General features: G+C 47.6%; 2 protein-coding genes across 2 annotated transcripts in view; both read left to right on the top strand.

The window, feature by feature from the left end:
* The first annotated feature begins 554 nt into the window (after positions 1 to 554).
* On the top strand, positions 555 to 9051 carry C4H2orf72 (chromosome 4 C2orf72 homolog). The gene is made up of 3 exons (XM_031452381.2): positions 555 to 1201; positions 3862 to 3975; positions 6230 to 9051. Exons 1-3 carry the CDS (start codon positions 595 to 597, stop codon positions 6367 to 6369), a joined length of 861 nt encoding a protein of 286 aa, XP_031308241.2. The 5' UTR covers positions 555 to 594; the 3' UTR covers positions 6370 to 9051.
* Positions 9052 to 15318: 6267 nt separating this feature from the next.
* Positions 15319 to 19515, top strand: part of PSMD1 (proteasome 26S subunit, non-ATPase 1) — an 80717-nt gene continuing 76520 nt past the window's right edge. The window contains exons 1-2 of the mRNA XM_031452373.2: positions 15319 to 15502; positions 19451 to 19494. Coding sequence (XP_031308233.1) covers positions 15487 to 15502; positions 19451 to 19494 — 60 coding nt within the window. The 5' untranslated portion in view covers positions 15319 to 15486. The remainder of the gene's footprint in view (positions 15503 to 19450; positions 19495 to 19515) is intronic.

A 19515-nucleotide genomic window follows, 5' to 3' on the forward strand; every position in this document is an offset into this window, starting at 1 on the left:
AAGGACAGAAGTAACAGAAGAGACCGCTGCTTCCCTTCTTTTCTCACCTCCCAACCCCCTTCTCTGGTGCCCACTCCTACCCTGAACACTCCAAAGTAGCAGTCAGGGGCAGCCCTGCCTCCAAAACTCCCTGTCCCCAAACCGTGAGAACTCCTCAGAAATATCTGCTCCACGTTTCAATCCAATCTAGTTTGTGAAGGTATATTTGTTCACATGATAATTTTCTGTCTTTCTCCACCTTTGGCTCCTCTGCACCTAGTAGGTGTTCAAATGCTTGTTGAATGGATACAGATGAACGTATATAGATGGATGGATGGATGGATGGATGGATGGATGGATGGATGGATGGATGAACAGCTTAGTTTCCCCGCCTCTGCCACAGGGACTGCGGGAGGCGCCACCTGTAGACCGCTGGGGGAGAAAGCCTCTGCCCCCGCCCAGCTCCCGGCTAGAGCTCGGGGATCTCAGGCTGCGGGCCCGGGGTCGGGCCGGGCGAAGCCTTCGGGGGCGTGTCCTCCCGGGCCCGGGCGCCGCCGCCACCGGAGAGGCGGGCAGCTGGCCCAGCAGGGCCGCAGCAGGCGCGCGGCGGCGAGCATGGAGCGTGAGCTGGAGGCGCTGGCGGCCCGGCCCGCGCGCCCGGCCGAGCCGCCCTTCCAGGCGCTGGTGGAGGCGGCGGGCGGCTGCGGGCAGGTGCTGTTGGTGGGCGAGCTGTGGGAGCGCGAGCAGAGCCGCGCGCTGCTGTGGGACTTCGCCCGCGCGGTGTTCCCGCCCCAGCGAGCCGCGGGCAAGCCGGGCGGCGCGGCGGCCGAGGGCGCCGAGCCCGGGGCGCCCGGCGCGCAGAAGGCGCTCCGGACGGGGGCGGCGCGCGCCATCCGCTCGCCGCTGGTCTTCGTGCTGTGCCGCGCGTCGTCGCTGGCCGCCCGGGAGCCGCGGCGCCACCTGCGGGAGATGCTGCGGGACGTGCGCGGGCGGCGACGGGCCGGCGCGGCGCTGGTTGGGGTGCTGGTGGCCGAGGCCGAGGCGGAGGACTCGGTGGTCCCGGAGCTGCGGCTACTGGAGGCGCTGCTACGCACCGTGTTCGGCCGCCAGGCGGGGGGCCCGGTGCAGGCGGTCGCCTACTGCCCCGGCCACCCGGCCTCCAGCCTGGCCGTCCAGGCGGCCGCCTGCAGGGCCCTGCAAGCCGCCGGGCCTGCGCGACCAGGTGAGGAGGCGCGGGGCCCGGGGAACGGCGAGGGCGAGCCGCGGGCGGCGGCTGGGGGAAGGCCCCCAAGTTGGAACTCTTTAGGCCAGCACCCTCATTGTACACCGAGGTAAACTGAGGCCGGGAGAGGGGCGGTACCTAGCACGAGGCCTCCCAGCTAGCGTGGAGCGGGCCCTGGGCAAGGCGCCAAGTCTGTCCTGGGAGGGTCCTGAGTGCATGGGAAATACAGAGGCTTAGGAAAACGTAGGGGACAAGCAGAAGTCAGGAGAAGTTGTTGGAGAGAGGGTTGGACTGAGCTGGGCTAACATCTGGGAGTTGGGAGGAAAGGAAGAGACGGGGAGGAGATAGGAAAGCCTTGGGACGCGCTAGTTTCAAGATGGGAGGAGGACAGAACTGGGACTAGGGGGGGTTTCCGGTACTAGGAGCTTCGAGGCACGGAGCTAGGGGTGCGACGTTGCAGACTCACAGTGGAAGCGCCTGTGGGTCAGAGGAAGAAGGCGAGGATGCCGGGACTTGGAGGTGGGGGGAAAGGATGTAAGGGACGGAGGGCACAGAACTTCCGAGTCCTTCTTGGCTACTCCTCCAGCTTGTGCACCCACTGCGGTGTCTCCCTGTCTTCCCTTCACACTCTCCTGAAGTGTGGAGAGGGGAATGAGGGTCTCTTCCCAGCCCCGGTGACTGTTGCCATCAGCAGAAGGGTCAGAATCTCCTCTATCCCGGTATACAAGGTCTTACAGAACCTTCCCAGTGACCCGGGATTAAAATATGGACGTTAAGTACAGCTTCATCTGGCAAAGCAGGGGAATGCAGAGGCGTCCTTTACAATCTAGCTTCTTTCCTCAACTCCTCTCCAGCACCTGCCGCTCTCCAGCATCTCCTGCCCTCCAAGCCTTCCAGCTTCTGCAGACCCTTCTAGATAAAGTGTTAATGAAGATAGAGCCTGTGTTCTGCCTTCTTGGGCACTGATGTGTTAATCCAGCAACCGTGCCAAGGGTGGGGGTGTGGGGGGTGCAGGTGGTGGTGGGGTTCCAGCAAGGAGACCTGGTACCTCTGATGTCACAAATGTCACAGACTTACCTGCCAGCCTGGCCTGCCTAGGTGAAGATCATCCCTCTCAGCTGTAGAGCCTGCCCTAACCTCCCCAATCCCTTCCCACAACCCTTCTGTTGAGTCTGTGAGGAAACCTGCCAAATTTGAAACTCAACAACCATCCTGAAAGCCTTGGAGAAGGTCCTGAGGTGGATTGTCATTTTGAATGTCAATGCCAGCACCTTTGCTGATGTGGACGCATGGGGAAATTCTTTCCCCCTAATCAACTGGTGCCTAGAAAATTTTCTGAGCCCTTAAACTCTCTTAGTCATCTCCTATTCCCAGCAAACAACTTTCAATTCCCCAGAGCCAAGCTTGCTCTGGCCTCCAAGCTTTTGCATACATTGCAGTTGCCTCAGAATGAAAAGCCTTTTCTTCCACTCTGCTTTTCCTTCATTCAGAACTGGACTTCCTCCTCCAGAAAACCTTCCCTGACCCTCCCTGCTCCCATTTGCAAGTTCACAAACGAAATCCCAGAATCTGCTTCTGCTCTCCAAGTTCTTACCACGTGGTTTTGTCACTTTCCCTTGTAAGTTTAATCACCACTGTATCCCCATTTCCCCACACCCTGCTTGGCATGTGGAATCCTTGACTCCCATTAAACACTAACACTTAAAACTTCTTAACATTTTGCAAGGGAGTCATTCTCTACTGCCTTAAACTTGATTGTACTTCTATAAAAAACATTCTGGACATGAGACCTTTCATTAATGACTAAAGGTCATGAGAGTAATTATAACTCATGGTCCAGTAATTTCTTCAGGGCTGTTGCAGTAGGCTGCACCACAGATTCATGTTGCTAAGGTTTTGCTAGCAATTGCAAAGTTTCTCTATCTCTTTCCTCACTCTCTCATAGCTATTCTTACAGTTTTAGGTTGCCTGCCTCTTGGCAGTGCCCTTTTACCCATTTTATCCCTAATACAGCTGTCTTTGGGTTGAAAAGTAAGGCTCCAGTCTTATTAGAGTTGGGTGCAAATTAAGAGTAAATAGGCCCCAAGTAAAGAATCATGAACAAGGACTTTCTGTGTTTTGGCTGCCTGGAGTCCTTTTTAAAAACTTTGTTCCAGTTAACCTTATCCCAGATGGTTGGGGATCTCAAGTGATCTCCAGATAACTGAGGTGGTATTATAATAAGGAAACTCAAATCAATATGCAATTATTTTGTGTGTGATTATCAAAAAAAGATGAAATCTGTTCCTATTAAGAAAGAGTTTGAACTAGAAATCAGGGAGGAAGTAACTGCTCTTTGAGTTTTGTCTTCAGTGCTCTATAATTGTAATTAATTTAATGTCATTTTTGTTACTGTAGTTTCCCTGACATGATACCTACATAGGGTTTTTGTGAAGATGAAATGAGGTAATACATATAAAGCTGTATTTCTTTTTTCCAGCTCATTTTTTTAAAGTACAAAAACTCCATCCCCTTTTGCAAATCAGAATCTTTTTTTTTAATCAGACAGTTGAAACTAAGGCAGCTGACAGTTGAAGCTCTTGGTTTGCTGAACAGAAAAGTCTCTCAGTCATGTCGAGCACCATCTGACCCATTCCTCTGGGACTTTGTGTTCTTTCTAGCAGAAGGAGCCTGGGACAGACCTGGCCTCCCAGCACTGCTGGCATGCTTTTCCTGGGGTCCCTGGAGCCGGGGGAAGGACCCAGATGCCACCTCCCCCAGTGGCCCAGCTCAGGGTGAGTGTTTCACCTCCCTGGCCTCCTGGACCCTGAGGGCTGGGGCTTGGGATTGTGGTCACATGCACACAGGGACAGTAGGTTGAAGTAGACCGACATCCATAGAGCACTTGCCACGTGTGGGGCATGAGGATGGGTAATGTGAGGTGCCCACCCGGACCACTGGGCAGCTGGCACCCAGGCTCAGTCTGCAGGGCTCTCACCCCAGGAGTCTCTGCCTAAGGAAGGCGGTGTGGGCAGGGCTGTACCACAGGTGTTGGACACGCGTGGTAGAGTATCTGAAGCCAAAAGCATTCTGTCTCTCCCTGAGGATCCAGGGAGTTTCACAGAGCAAGTGACATTTGAGCTGGGGGCTGGGGAAGTTTTCTTAAGTGGGAAGATTTGGAGAGGGAGCACCATGAACAAGGCTGGTGAGCATGATGTCAAGCTCAGAAAAGAGACCCCTGTCAGGAACACCCCAGGGGTGAGGTGCAGAAGACTGGATTAGGGGATGGGGCATGGCTGAAAAGGAGAGTTGGAACCAAAACGGGGCCCTGGACTCAAGTCTCTCAGGAACAGTAGCCACTGGTGACTTCTGTAACAAGGGTGTGCAGATTAGGGGTGTGTTTAGAGAGGTGACTGGACTGCAGGAGCAGGGAGAGACCAGAAGCAGAGCCCAGCTAGAAGCAGACTGCACCCTACTGGAGCACTAAGGTCCCCTGGCTTGCTGGCTGTCAGCTCCAAGAGGCCCCACAGCTCCCTCCCTCACAGGCCCTTCAATCAGCAGGAGAAATCTCCAGTCTCCTCTAACATAACACAATCACAGGAGTGACTCTCCATCACCTTTATCAGATACCCAAATCAAGGGCGTGACTCTCTTATCATACTCACAGGTCCCACCCACACTCAGAGGAGGGGATTAAGCAGGATGAGTTCACCAAGGGGTGAGAATCATCCTGGAATTCTGCCTACATAATTGAAAACTCAAAAACTACAGAAGAAGGAAGATAAATATTAAAAGTAATTCACTTAATCCTATCACTCAAAGGTAACTACCACTATAATTGTGGTAGACTGTTCTGTTTGTCTATTTATATCCCCTTATACTATTTAAATTTTAATAAATTCACTTCTATGTAATATATAAATCATCTTCAAAATGCATCACGTATTTAAAATATTTAATTGCAAAAATGGTAACTTCAACCTCTCCATCGTCATTTTGGATGTATCTGGAAACTAAAAGGAAACAAAAACAAAGGCTTCATACACAACTTCATGTAAATCTTTGATAACTTCCCCTTGTAGCATGTAATTGTCTAGTCTCATACAGAAGTGAATGTATTAAGATGCAAATTGCATGTCTGGAGTACACTTATACATTTATAATATCTACAATAAATACATACATACATTTACATACACTGTTTTAGAACCTTTCTTTCTCAATAACGTATTGTGGCTGCAATATTCCACGGCAATAATTATACGTCAACATCTTTCATCTTTTTTTTTTTTTGAGATAAATGTAGATTCACCTGCAGTTGTAAGAAATTACGTAAAGAGATCCTGTGTTCATTTTGCCCAGTGTTCCCCCATGGTAACATCTTGCAAAACTGCAGGATAATGTCGCAACTGGCATATTGACATTGAAACAATCCACAGACCTTTTTCAGATTTCCCAAATTTTACTTGTACTTGTGTGTGTGTGTTTAGTTCTATGGGATTTTTTTTTTAACATTTTTTATTGAGTTAGTTCTATGGGATTTTATCCATCATTTTTAATGCCTGAATCCCATTATGTGAGTGAGCCAGAGTGTACTCAGCCAGTCCTTTTGTCGGACATCAAATCAGGACATTTTCAGCCGCAGGTAGAGAAACGATGACTCAAACTAGCATAAGCAGCAAGGAAATTCATTATTTCACCTAAAAGATAGTCTAGAGGTTGAGTTAGCTTCAGGGCTAGTTGATTCAGGGGCCAGTGACCCCATTAAGGACCCAGGTTTTTGAGTTTTCTGCTGGGCCTGCCTCAGCATTATTTCATCCTGAGGCTGGCAGCAAGATGACTCAAGCAGTTCCACTAATTATTTCCTTAGAGTAAAACCCTAGAAGTGGAATTGCTGGGTCAAAGGGTATGTACAGAAGATTTTTTATAGTGTTTTGGTGTGTTTTTAAAGTAGATAGTCACTGGGGCCAACTTCTTCACTTTCGTTCTTAGCCTACCCACTCATAAACTTTATCTTGTGATTGGATGGTTCCTTCTCTTGTGTTCCAGATAACTTCCAGGACCCTGAGGAGGAGCTGGCACTGACAGCCATCTACCCCAATGGAGACTGTGACGATCCTGCAAAGGGGTCGAGAGCCTGTGATGGAGTTGCTCCCACTCCTGCTGAGCCTGATGGGGACTTGAGATGAAGGCTGGACCCCTGGCTGCCCCGGCTCTAACCTACAGACTGGGGGCTGGCTCCTTCTCACTGAGCTGCCATGCCGCCATGTTGACCTTGGGATGATGGTAACTACGAAGGCCCCACCTGCCACCTGCCACCTGCCACCTGCCACCTGCCAGGGGGGCTGTTGGATTGACAGTTTTGCCAGCCAGGCAGCAGGATTTAGCAAGCTAAGCAGGACCTGGGAAAGTGTATCCTCTGGAAACCTGCCCCCCACCTCATATTTGCATACTCTCTGGTCATAGTGGGGTTATTTTTTCTCTCTGTGCCGTTGAGACAGATGGCTGTCTACTTTGAGGTACTGTGGTGCTGTGGTATCCCATGGTTGTTTGCATGAGCATCCACCACTTCAAGTGCAGCTGGAAAGAACTCTGGATCAGAAATCATCAGATCTGGTGGGGGTGGCCTTGGACCTGTCATTCAACCTTTGGGGCTTCTGTTTCTCAAACGCACAAGGGGGCTACTAGCCCAATGGCTCTCAGCCAGGGACCAGGCCCCTCCAGGCAGCACTGGAAATTTGTGTGTGTGTGTGTGTGTGTGTGTTAGGAAAGTCACTGTGACTGAGGGGAACCCCTGACGTTTAGTGGGCGTTTCACAGTGTGCAGAATAATCTCCAACAGCACAAGTTTGTTCCACTCAAAATGTCAATCATGGCCCCTTTGACAAACTCTAGATGAGACAATCTCCTCCCGGTCAAATTCTAGGAAGAGTCCCTCAGAACAGGAGGCTTGGGCTTCCTGGGACCTTGGCTCCCAGAGCTTCCCTGGGGGCCCGTCGCGCAGAGCCAAGATGTTCCGTGTGCTGCAGGCCCAAGGCAGAAATAGCTTTGCACATCTGGAAGAAGAAAGGGCTGTCTTTTTTCCTCATGTTGACGTTGACTTTCTGTGCCAAGTTCTTTGAAAATAAAGATGCTGGGAACTAACCATGGCACCAAACAGGAGGAAAGTTATGGGTGTGGATTACAAGGGCGTGGGGCTTGCTCTTGATCTCAGGTCCTAACCCAAGGTCAAAGCAGACGCAGACCAGAGCCCTTTTTTCTCTGTTTATGAGTCAGTCAGGGTCAGTGATGTTCCCTTAAAAGCCAGGAAGTCCATCTATCTGTTTACTTGGAGAGGGAACTCTGGATTACCTCCTGTGTTTTCCTCACCTAACCCCTGGAGACATCCAGTCTTTGGAATGGCAAGGACAGCTCCTGATTTTCCTTAGGAGGAAACACTATCTAAGGGAGGTGGCCAAATCCATTCACTCCTGCTTGACTCATTCAGCAGACATGCAATTGTGCCTACTAGTTGCCCAGCGCTCTGCGAGGTACTGTGTAACTTGCATGAGTTATTTCAGCCCTGGCTATCATGGTGACCAAATGGGAAATGGGAAACCTTTGTGGCCAAGGGGCTCCTTGTGATTAAGGAGGAGCCCTCCCTGCCCTGTGCCTCAATTTATCCTCTCTAATAGGGAGCCTAACCCGTATCAGTGTGAGGGCAGGAAGGATGACAGGAAGGACCCAGCTGACTTCTTCCTACATAGGCATGGACTCGGTAAATTACTGTTGATTTTGTTTTAAATGGGGAGACTGGTATTTTTGAAGCTGCTAGATTTTTCTATTTCTCTGTTAATTTCTTTGTAATCATTTGATTGGAGTTTTATTATTTGGTGAGGGGAGGGAGCTTTTTTAAGTTAGGAAATTATCTAAGGCAGAAGTCACAAGACAGCAGCCTCTGCTGTGTTTAGAAATCTTTTTAGTTGTTGCCAATATTTGAAGCTTGGACAGCTGCACGTAAACAAGCTAGTTTTCTGGGTGAAGGATGGGGCACGTTTTCCTCTCCAGTTTCCTACTTCTCCCCCACCCACCCAGCCAACTAGAGCCCCCCTCCCACTGACCTATACCACACTCTACAGCTCTTCATTCATATGCGCCACCTGCATGGTCCTGGCCCTGGGGGACAGGTGAGGCTGCAAGACTCTGGTGTAAAGGGCAGTTGGCACATTGGTTTTCAATTCCCTTCAGTATTCCTGTGAATAGTTGAAGAGGGAAGGTCTTTCTTTACTGACATGTGGGTTCTGCCTCCCGAATGCTCAGCAGGAGACAAGGAAGCAATTTCGCTTCCTTGAGAAATTGCGAAGCTAAGCTGCATCCTTTTGGGAACGGTGTCATTGCTGTCTTGTAGCAGACAGAAGAGTTCGGTGCCAGGAGGGATGGCCTTGGTGGTGGGTCTATTCTCTAAGGACTTTTATATGGCATGAAGGTTGGGGTGGGCCCCTCTGAGGGCAGAAACCCTGAATTAGGTCAGTGGTACCAGGAGCCATCGGCTGGGGGCCTCCAGGTAAGGCCCCTGTCTGGGCTCTTGGGTACTAATCTCTCTAACATGGCAGCAGTTATGTGACTCTGACTTGAATCGGTAATTCCTAATATCTAATAAAACCAAGAAGTACCTCTGCTGTCTAATCGAGAACAGAATGGATCTTCCCCTTTATTCTCATAAAATGCTCCTTGTAGGGACCCTTGGGAGCAGGGCATCTGGGCAAATGGCAGGACTTCTGGAATCATCTGGACTGAAAATCCCCCAGCTTTCCCTGGATGACATCTCTGCAACCCTATTGGCTGGGACTGGAAAACATGTAGCTGGAAAGTATAAGTAAATATTTAAAAAGAGGTTGGTTTTTTTTTTAATAGCATTTAACTTGGTATTTATTAGTGTGTGTGTACCCATGTGAACGTTCAACGAGATGAAACAGTCTCAGCGGAGTCTCAGAGAACCTTTTATGGGACGTGGGTCAGTTTCTCTCCTCTCAAAGAGTTTGTCTGCAAGACTTTCTGCATAAGAGTCCCTTGGTTGTCAAACTAACACCTTAAGGCAAACCTGCAACAGGCCAAAGACTGAGGCCCCCAAACCTGTGATCGAAACACACCCCTCTTACCCAGGGCAGACGACCTAGGACCCCGCCTTCCTGGGGAAGGCTGGAAGGTTGACAGCAGCCACGTTAACCTGAAAGCGGCCTGTACTTCAAAGTGTAGCAGAACCACGCTGCAGAGCTGTTCCCTGTGGTGAGGAGGCTGCACTTTGTCCTGTTTGAGTGGCAAACACAGCCAACACAGTGGAGGATATCGGTTATTTTGTACCCAAGGCCTGTGTAACCCCACTCTGACCCGATTTTGTGTGTTAGTGGATCAAGATTGGGACAGACGTGGAATTTGGCCTGGGCTGCCTGCCACTTGTGTAATCTTGGAGTTCAAAGGGAAATGAGGTCCAAGGCAAGGGTGACAACCAGGATATTACACATATCCCTCAGATGCCTTTGGGCCCTGAGCCAGAGCCCTCTGGTTGCCTTCTCTATGGGGCTGTCTAACATGGAGCAGGGCAGAGACTGCCCCACTGGGCCGTACTGTGGTTCACAAGGATCTCAGAATTCAACTCCAGGAGACCATGGTGTGGGACAGGGCACCAGGGCCGCTGTGGGGCCAGGGCTTTGGCAAGAGCGAGAATCCTGCCTGGCTTCCTCCGTGAGCTGCCCAGTGCCAGCCAGGGCTCCTGCTGCAAATGCAGACCAGGCCTGGCTGTTCCTTGACCAGTGAAATACTCAGGCAGAAATTCAGATCTTAAGTTGTAAGTCACGCTTTTTGCTGTCCTGCTCTGCACTTGGAGTAATCAGGCACTTAGCTTAGTCCTTGTGATTGAGTCCTGGTGGCAGAAACTGGGTCTCTGTCTTGTCACATGAGCTCTTTCTCGCTCTCGCTGGTTAACAAGGTCTCAGAGCAGGGTGTTGCCTCAGATCATTACCCTAACCCCAGACAGCCCTCACCCTGACCATCCCAGGGGCACTGCTCTCTCCAGGGCAGTCACTCCAGCCCCCTGCTCCCCGACAGGAAGGGGTCTTACCTTCTGCCTATGCCCCCAGTCTGGTCTGGCCCGGCACGTGCCACTGACAAAGAGCCGCCATGACCGTGAAGCAGGCCAAAAGGCCAGGCCCAAATGGGAGGGCAGAGGGACCAAGACCTTGGGGTGGGTCTAGACCAGCCCTGTCTCAGAGGAACCTGATGCCAGGCACATATGTAGCTTTAGATTTTCTAGAAACATTAGGAAAAAAAAATCAAAAGAAACAGGTGAAATTAATTTTAATAACATTTTATTTAGCCTAGTATGTCCACGATGTTATCAACTATAAATATTTAAAATTTTTAACAAGACATTATACATTTTTGAAATCCTATGAGAATTTTACACTTACAGCCCAATTCAGATATAAAATTTTTATCCAAAATACTTAGATATCATAATTTTATAGTTGAAAAAATAGACTTATATCCTCAAATTGTTCCAAATACACTTAAAAGTTTTCCAATGACTGATCAGGTATCTTTAAATTTCAATTAAATAAAAATTTAATTTAATTGAAAATCAGTTCCTGGGTTGCACTAATCACATTTGAAGTGGCCACCTGTGGCTAGTAGCCACGGGATAGGGCAGCAAGACTGCAAGAGACCTGTCTTGGGGGTTCTTTGTGGCTCCTCCTACCCCTTGCCACTTGCCCAGATCTGGCTGGTTACCTCGGACCCTTCCCACCCCCACATCAGCTCCTCCAGGGCAGGCTTCTGGTTCCCCAAGATAAGCGTTGGGCTCTTGGACATTGTCCATAGAGGGAAGAGAGCCTGGCTCTGATGGCTTCCTGGGTTCTTTCGTGCCTCAGTCCATCCAAGCCAATTCTAGTCCCCGACAGGCGTTTCCCTCCGACCTAGCACCTACACGCGGGAGGCCCCGTCCCTGTCTGCGTTTCACGTTTCTGCTCCGTGATCAAATGCCTTTACTGTAAAAAAAATAAATAAATAAAATAAAATAAAATAATAATAATAATAATAAAAGCATGTGGCCAGCGTGCTGTACATGAAGCCATCACTAGCCTCTGGCCAGTTTTATCGCGCGTGGCTCTGTGCCAAGCCCTTGATTGGAGCACCTCCTCTCACAAGCGGCCCTGCCAGGCAGGCGGACCGCCTCCTATACAGCAAGGCTCTTGTGACCCCAGCACCACTGTGCAGCTAAGTGGCAGAACAGGGATTTGCACTTTCCACTTCATAACTCAGCAGCTCAAAAACCAATCAAGTCCAGTTCTTGACAGAAGGATCGAGCCCTTCTAAGACCCAGGATTTAAATGGCAGAAGGCTTGGAGGGTGGGGATCGGGACGGGTGACCACACGGCGCTCGCCGGTTCCCGCGATCTCCGCCTTCCGGGGAGCGCTGTGACCACTGGAGGGCGCCGCGCGGGTCAAGGAGATGCTCCCGCGGAGCTTCGGTCTGAAAGCCGGGCACGCCCTCAAAGGAAAAGCCTGGTCACGGCTTCCTCCCTTCACCCTGAGAGAGGCCCCGGCCCAGCCCGGACTTAGCTGAGCCCGCAGCTGACCTCGTGTGGGCTGGAGATCTTTTGTATTACTCCTAAATTTGGAGGGAGATAGTTGTTTATAAACAGAGCACTAGGTAAGAATTCTGTGATTTTACTATATCTTAAGTCCTCTCTGAAAATGGAGTTCGTCTTATAGTTTTGGAGAGAGCAAGGTTTTCCGAGACGTAGGTCTGAGTTCTAGCCTTGTGCCAATAGCTAACTGACGCTGTGTTCGTTCATTCATCCACCAAGCATTTATTGAGCACATTCTTCGTGCCTGATCCTATGCTAGTTACTATAAGGGACACTAAGATGAATAAGGTTTGACTGTGCTCTTGAGTAGTTCCTTGTCCAGTTGGGACATAGGGAAGGATACATGATTATGGCTGTGTGGGGTAAAGGCTGTAAGGGGACACATTGTGAACTAGTCAAGGAAGGCTTCCTGAAGGAGGTGCTGCTTGACTGGGGCAAGTTTTTTTAGCTGAGGGTGAGGGGAAGAAGGCCATGAAGACAGGGGAGAGAAGGTACCAATGTCAGAGACAAGGCACCATGGCTGCACAGCTGCTCTGGGATGGCAGGAGTGTGGCAAGCCAGGGCAGAAGGGTGGGACATAAAGATGGAGGGTGAGCAGGGTTGGGTGAAAGTCCTGGAGGAGCTTGGAGGAGAGAGTCCTTGTCTTCCTTGTTTTTGGTATTGCTGCAGACTGGCTGTGAAGAATGGACTGAAAAATTGTGAGACAGTGAGCAGGAGGTTAAGGCGGTTGGAAGTTGTTGCAGCTGGGAAAGAAGAGGGGGAGCCAACTAGTGGGTAATGGAGTGAGACAGGAGGCTAGGCTGTGGGGAGAGATGTTAGGGAGACCAGATCTGGTGCAGACCAGGTGAGGGGGGCAGAACAGTCAGTGGCATAACCACCCCCTACCCCTTGGGGCCCTGCTTCAGTAGCTGATGGATGCCCTTCATCACGCTGAGATCAAGGCAGGAGACACACATGGGTGGAGTGGCTGACAGTGTGTGCAGCTCTGAGGTCGCTGAATTAAGGAGCATCAAGTAGAGATTCCTGGTATGTGTGTGAGTCTGGTGCTCCAGGGAGAGAGTAGGGCTGCAGGGGTACATGTTAGGGCCACCACCTTGTCCATAGCAACTGGAGGCAGGATACTTCCACACAGAGAATGGGGAGTGAGGAGAAGGTTGTGTACAAAAACATGGCAGAATGAAGCATAAGAATAGAGCCCAAGATGGGAAGTGGGAGTTTCAAGGAGCAGAGGCAGTGGTCAGAGTTGAGTTTTGAAAAAAAATTGCTCTGGGGAAGGGTATAGTTCAGTGGTAGAAAGTGTGCTTAGCATCCACGAGACCCTGGGTTCAATACTCAGTACCTTCATTCGCTAAAAAAAAAAAAAAGGAGGAGGAGGAGGAGAAGGAGACGAAGAAGACAAAGAAGAAGAAGAAGAACAGGAAGAGGAAGAAGAAGAAGAAGAAGAAGAGGAAGAGGAAGAAGAAGACGAAGAACAGCAAGAAAAAGAAAAAGATTGCTCTGACTAAAGAGTGCAGAATGGAATGAAGAAGCAGAAACCACAGGGCTGGAACAGCTGAATCTCCAAGGAGAGAGGGGCCTCTCGCAGGGTTCCCAAGAGGCTCAGATAAGGTCGTGACAGTTACAAGCACAGCATACCCAAGCAAGAGACATGGTTGTCCTCCCATAAAGAATGTCTTCATTTCAAAGAGCAGAGGTGACAAACTGGCCACTTCTCTGTTTTAAAACATTTTGAATTAGTCACCAACATTTTCTTTTTCTTGTCTTGTCTTTTTTTTTTTTTTTGATGCAATTGACATGTAACATTGTATTTGGTTTAGGTGTATAATAGAAAGATTTGGTATATGTAGATATTGTGAACTGATTATCGCATTAAGTTTAGTTAACATCCATCACTGCACGTAGAGTTTTTTCTTGTGATCAAAACTTAAGATTTACTCTCTTAGCAACTTTCAAATATACAGTACAACTGTAAGTCATCATTGCTGTACATTACATCTCCAGGACTTATTTATCTTATAACTGGAAGTATGTACCTCTCCACCCCTTTCACCCAATTTGCCAACATTTAAAAATCAGAAAATTTCACGCAAAATTCCAATTTCTGACTTTGTTGGGAAAAATCATAAGCTCTCACAACAGTAGCCCTGAATTTTTGAACAGCAACACTGTAGAAGCTGATTAGCCACTGCTGTCTTTAGATGGGGCATCCCTCTTCATTTGTCATAGTCACCACCACTTCCTACTGCCTCTCTGACACTAAGCGCCAGTTGTCATTCACCATCCTGCTGAGCTAACACTTTCTTACCGCTTCACTCATTTCCACTACCTGTTAGCATTTGTATGTGACTCTTTTAGGAGTTTGGGGCACACAAGTGTCTTTATGTGAGGGATCAGCCAAAGTGCCTCTGTAAAATAATACTCACAAACACTCAATCTGTTTGTTTTTCTTGCATACCTCCTAGGGCAGTGACTTTCAACCTGAGCTATAGGTTCTTCAAGTGTTTAATAATTATACTTAATGTATTTTAACAACCATAGCTTAAGAATACGATTTTTTTTGAAAAATTCACGCATACACTCAAATGTGTTATCAATTAAATTTTATTTCAACCAGAAAACATTGACTCCTGCCACTACGTTACATTGTTTTGAGAAGGCCTCAGAAATGAGCTTTATTAATCACTATCCAATTGAACAGTAGCTTGATAGTGCAAGGCTAGTGGCTTAAAAATGTCACCATTTGTCACTAATCTTTGTCCAGGCTTTTTCAGTATTTTGTCTATTGAAACTGGTGTAAGACTGCAGATGGCGATCACAATTGCCATTTCAAATTAGATACAATAAAAATCAGGAACCTGTTGCTGTGGAGGGAGAGAGGAACTAGGCAGATGGAAGACAAGAATGGAAAACTTTTTTTTTTTTTTTGGATACTTTTCACTGTGTATCTTTTTATATTTGTGACTTTTAAACCATGTACAGTAGTAACTCATCCAGATGTAAATAAAAACCTTCCTGGTTCAACTTTATTATAAACCAGTGATTACTTAGGAGTTCATTATAATATGATAATAAATTGTTTCTGTGAGGGTTTATTTTGGAAGCTGGGCTTTTAAAAAAACTTTGAAACTCACTTTTCTAAGAAAACGCTCCTTGCCCTGTCCCGACCCCTGAAGGCGTGGCTGGGGTTGGAGGGGCGCTGCAGGGAGACTGCCGAAGCAGCAGGTGGCGCTGTGAGTCCCGCGAGCACCTCCCCACGACGCTCCCCCACTTTTTTCGGCAATGGCGGGTGGCGGTGGGGTCCTTTTTCTAGGAGTGACTACTCTGAAGCCTGATCCTAGGTGCGGAAGAGTGTTCCCACTCCCTTGGTGTGCTGACCTCGAGGGAGGTTAGAGAAGATCATGGAGCATTTCGTGCACCCTTCCGAGCGAGCCAGAGCGGCGGCGGTCGCACGGAAGACATAGGCCGGGGGAGAAATCGCGCCGGGAGACAGGCAGAGCAGCGGGCAGTCCCAGGGCGGGCGGGGTCCTGGGTGAGAAGTGAGCCGGCGGCCTGAGGAGGCGACTGACTGAGCTGGGCACCGGGGGAGCCAGGAGGCGCGGCGGAGCGAGCGAGCCCGGAGCTGACAGATACACGGCGCTGCCGGAGCGGCGAGCGAAGGAGCGGGCGAGTGCGGGACGCAGCCATGATCACCTCAGCCGGTAAGTGCGACCGCAGCCGGCGCTGAAAGGGAGGAGCCGCCACGCCGGCTTTTAGCTGAGTCAGGGCCGGTGACTGGGCACCTCCCGGCGGAGCACCGGCCCGCGCGGCCGCTCGCTGCCCGAGGCCCACCCCCGGGCTGGGGGCTGGCAGCGTGGCTCGGCCTCTCTGCGAGTCCCGCAACCCTCGCTGGCTCGGGGGAATCAGGCCAGGTTGACCGCCTAGTCATCCCTCCCCAGGCACACCCCCGTGCCCGGACGAGGGGCTTCCTGGGCCCTTTTCTGACCCGGACGGGTTTTCCTTAATTCCATCCCTCCGGGAGTTGGCCATGTGGGGCCCGTCCGGTTCCAACTCTTCCTCGCAGGTGCCTGGGATGGGATGGTCCCTCTGTGCAGCCGGACAGTAAGGCAGCTTATTCTGCACTTCTCGACCTGACCCAGCTCCATTCTCCTTAGAATGAAATCTAAATTAAATTAGGCTTGACGCAGGTCTTTTCTGGGTCTTTTCCCAGAAAACTTGTGTGTTCGTTTCAGACAGCACCCCGAAGACAGTATTGTACTGAGAATCAATCTATGATTTTGAGGCTAGGTGCTCAGTAAACATTCTGCCTTGAGAAAAGAACTCATGGGTGCGCGGAGCAGGTTTTCTCCACTTAACCACTGTGTGGGTATGTTCGTGGGATGACGTTTGAAATGGGAAAAGCTAAGAAGTCAGGCTTTAAGTGGAGATTCTTAAGCCCCCCAAATACAGATTTATTTGTACTTAGCTGTCCGCAGCCCTGCCGCCTTTTTTCTTGTTGCTCACACACCCTTTTCTAGTCCTGTTTACTGTACACTTGTGCCACAAGTATTTTGTTGTAAACAAACTGGTAATCAGAAGACAGTATCTTGGACTTGTAAGGAGTTCAAAGCCATATGTTTATTGGTGGAGACATAATAGTTATTTTTAAAGGCTTGAGGTGTCACCTGTACGTGGAATTAAATTTTTGTCCTCAGGGGGTATATAGGATTGGAGGATGAATTTTAGTTCAATATGAGGAAAAGCTTTTCCAGTCAGAGCTCTCTAAAGATAAAACAAGCACTAAATTTCTTGCCACTTGTAAATGTAGGCCTCATGCATTTTCAGATCCATCTTCTTATCCCAAACCATCTCCATTTCTTGCCTGGTTTGCTTTGACAGCCTTAAGGTTTTGTTTTTCCTCCATTACATACATGTAGTCCTGTCTTGTAGTCGAGAGTATTCTTTTTAAAACCTTAATAACATAATATCATTTTCTTTGTTTAAAATCTCTCAGTGCTTTCCACTGTGTTTGTAATAATATTTAGACTCTTAAAGATCTACATGATCGGATTCCTGCCTTGTCTTGTACTGCTCTTCCTCACTATATGCTAATCATACTGACCTTGTTTCTGTTCCCTGAGTATGTCTCAGCGCCCTTACACACTGTGTTCCCCCTTTCTAAATTCCTCTTCCTCAAGTTTTCCCTTAGCGTCTCAGTCCTTACTCTCAGCTCAAATGTTAGTCTTTCCTGATCATTCTGTTAAAACATGCTGCCTCTCTCCCCCTCAGCTGTCCCATCCCTTCACCACAGTCTTGTTTGTTTACTTGCCTGATGACTGTCTTCCTGTGGTAGAATTTTGGGCGGGAAACTTGTCATTTTCATAATTCTTAGAACACTGCCAAGCAGATGGCAGAAGTTCAAAAGTATATCTTGAATGAGTAAATCAGTCAACTAATCAAATCAGTAAGTTAGTCCCTACACTATTTTAAGTAGAGGCTGAAAAAGCACTTGGTGGGAATATAATAGAATTTAAACCTAATGATTTTTTTAGGTCCTCCTCTGTGACTCTGTGATGATAGTGTAGTGTGAATTCATTACTGTCATTTGTTACATCTATTGGATTACTTACCAGCTTTTGCTCCAAACCGTCTGTCACCTGGTTTTCTGTCCTTTGGCTCACAATGGCTTAGGCTCTGTCCCAGGTGCTAAACAGAACCTAACAGGTTCCAGTTTGGATTATTCAGTTTATTCCTTCTGCACTTGCAAGGCACTAGGAACACAGAGGTGAATTCGAAGTCAACATGTACCGTTCAGTTTTTCAGGAAGTTTGGCTGGGAAAGGGAGTGGAGGGATAGAGAGGTAGTTGCTGGAGAGAGATGTAAGAATGAATGGTTTTGTTTTTTTTAACATAATATAGGCACATAAAGGAAAATTGTGCTTAAAAGCCTTAAAACAATAGTCTCCCACTCATCTTTCCCTTTCCTTATCCAGAGGTAGCTGTTTTCAGCTTTTAAGCTGTATCTTCTGGAACATACCTTCATATTTATAAATATTATGCTATTTTAAATAATACTATAAATTGATTCAGCAATTTTAGATATCTGCTGACTTCATATTATGACATAAGAGATTTTTTTAGCATCCCCAAACCTTCCCATTCCCCAGGTGTGCCACCCGCCCCCCATCCAAAGGAAAGTTCTGTTTTGTTTTTAAGATGGGAAATATTTGTGTATGGAGTGTAGAGTAATTGATTTACTTGTTTTCCATGGACAAAGGCTGATTTTTTAAGCTAGGACAACCATGTAACAGATTATTCATAAGGTGAAACCAAACAGGAGAGTATAAAAAAATCCATCACCTCTTTTGGTAAAAGCAGTTTGGTAAAAACATACTGGTCGTTGATAATAAGGGAATAGGTAGCATTTTTAGTATTTTGATAAAGTGTTCTGCTATTTATGATCTGTTCCATATCTAAAGCACTCTTGCCTGTCAGCTCTTCCACATTACTAGTTCACGATCCTTCTCCCCTACCCCTCAATCATTGCATTCTTTAATTTGTCTTCTCTTCATGCTGTCAATACAGCCTCTCTGTTCTGGGTTTGTTATACCGACCTAGAGTACCAGGAAGTTCTTTTTATCTGCTTTTAGAGTAGTAATATGCCCTAACTAGAACCATAGCATGGTTTTGTTCGCTAAATTTTGTATCCTTTCCTGTATGGTTCTCTAAAGACTGCTGAAGCTGTTTAGCAAACCCAAACTTATCAGTTAGAAGTGGCTACATCTCCTAAGTAAAGTTGCTTTGACCCTTTTTAATCAACTCACAGTTTCAGCTTTGTTCCAGAATGATTTTAGAAGTACATGGAAAATGCACCCAAAAAAAAAAAAAAAGAAGTACATGGAAAATGTATCTGAGAGACAGTTTGTTTCATGGTCTAAGGACAGTAATTTCCCATGTCTTTTTTTTTTCTCATAATCCCTTTGATATATTACTGTATTTCAAGGTGCATTCTTTTGGAGAGGATAGTTATTTCCTTTACAGTGTTAGCGCTAACACCTCAAGGTCACAAGGGGAATGCTATGCTTGGGTAATTGAAGTCAGAGCGGATCAAGATTGCTTCTCATTTATCAAAACCTTCTAGGTTACTTATGATACAAAGGAGGTACCTTAATTTAGGCATCTTGAAATAATTATTTTACTCTGTTGAATTGATGACTAAATACTCTTTTTTTGTAAATAGTTTTTATAACTTTTGGTTTATTTTGTGTGAATAATTTTATTCTAAAATTGTGTGGGAAAGTTTCCAATTGACCACAATACTGGACCCCATCCCCACAATTTCTATTTCAGTAGATCTGGGATGGGCCAAGAATTTTTATTTTTAACAAGTTCCCAGGTAATGCTAATGTTAATTGGTCCAGGGACCACACTTTGAAAACCATTGAATTAGGCAAATAATGCAATATATGTGGCGTCATGAAAGTTTGATAACAGAGTTAATTCGTAAACCTTGAAATATAAATGTTTTCAGTTTTAAAGAAAACTATTCATTGCTCTAGTTAAGTCACCCCTCAGAAAATAGTTTTTTTCTAACTGTGATGTATTTTTGACTAAACATTAGTTTATCTTAGCATGTATATCTCATAATCATGATATATTTTTGTCTTACAGCTGGAATTATTTCTCTTCTGGATGAAGAAGAACCACAGCTTAAGGTATGAGTTGAAGAAAAATTA

This window comes from Camelus dromedarius, chromosome 4 (assembly GCF_036321535.1).
Source record: "Camelus dromedarius isolate mCamDro1 chromosome 4, mCamDro1.pat, whole genome shotgun sequence".
In the NCBI taxonomy this organism is placed as follows: Eukaryota; Metazoa; Chordata; class Mammalia; order Artiodactyla; family Camelidae; genus Camelus; species Camelus dromedarius.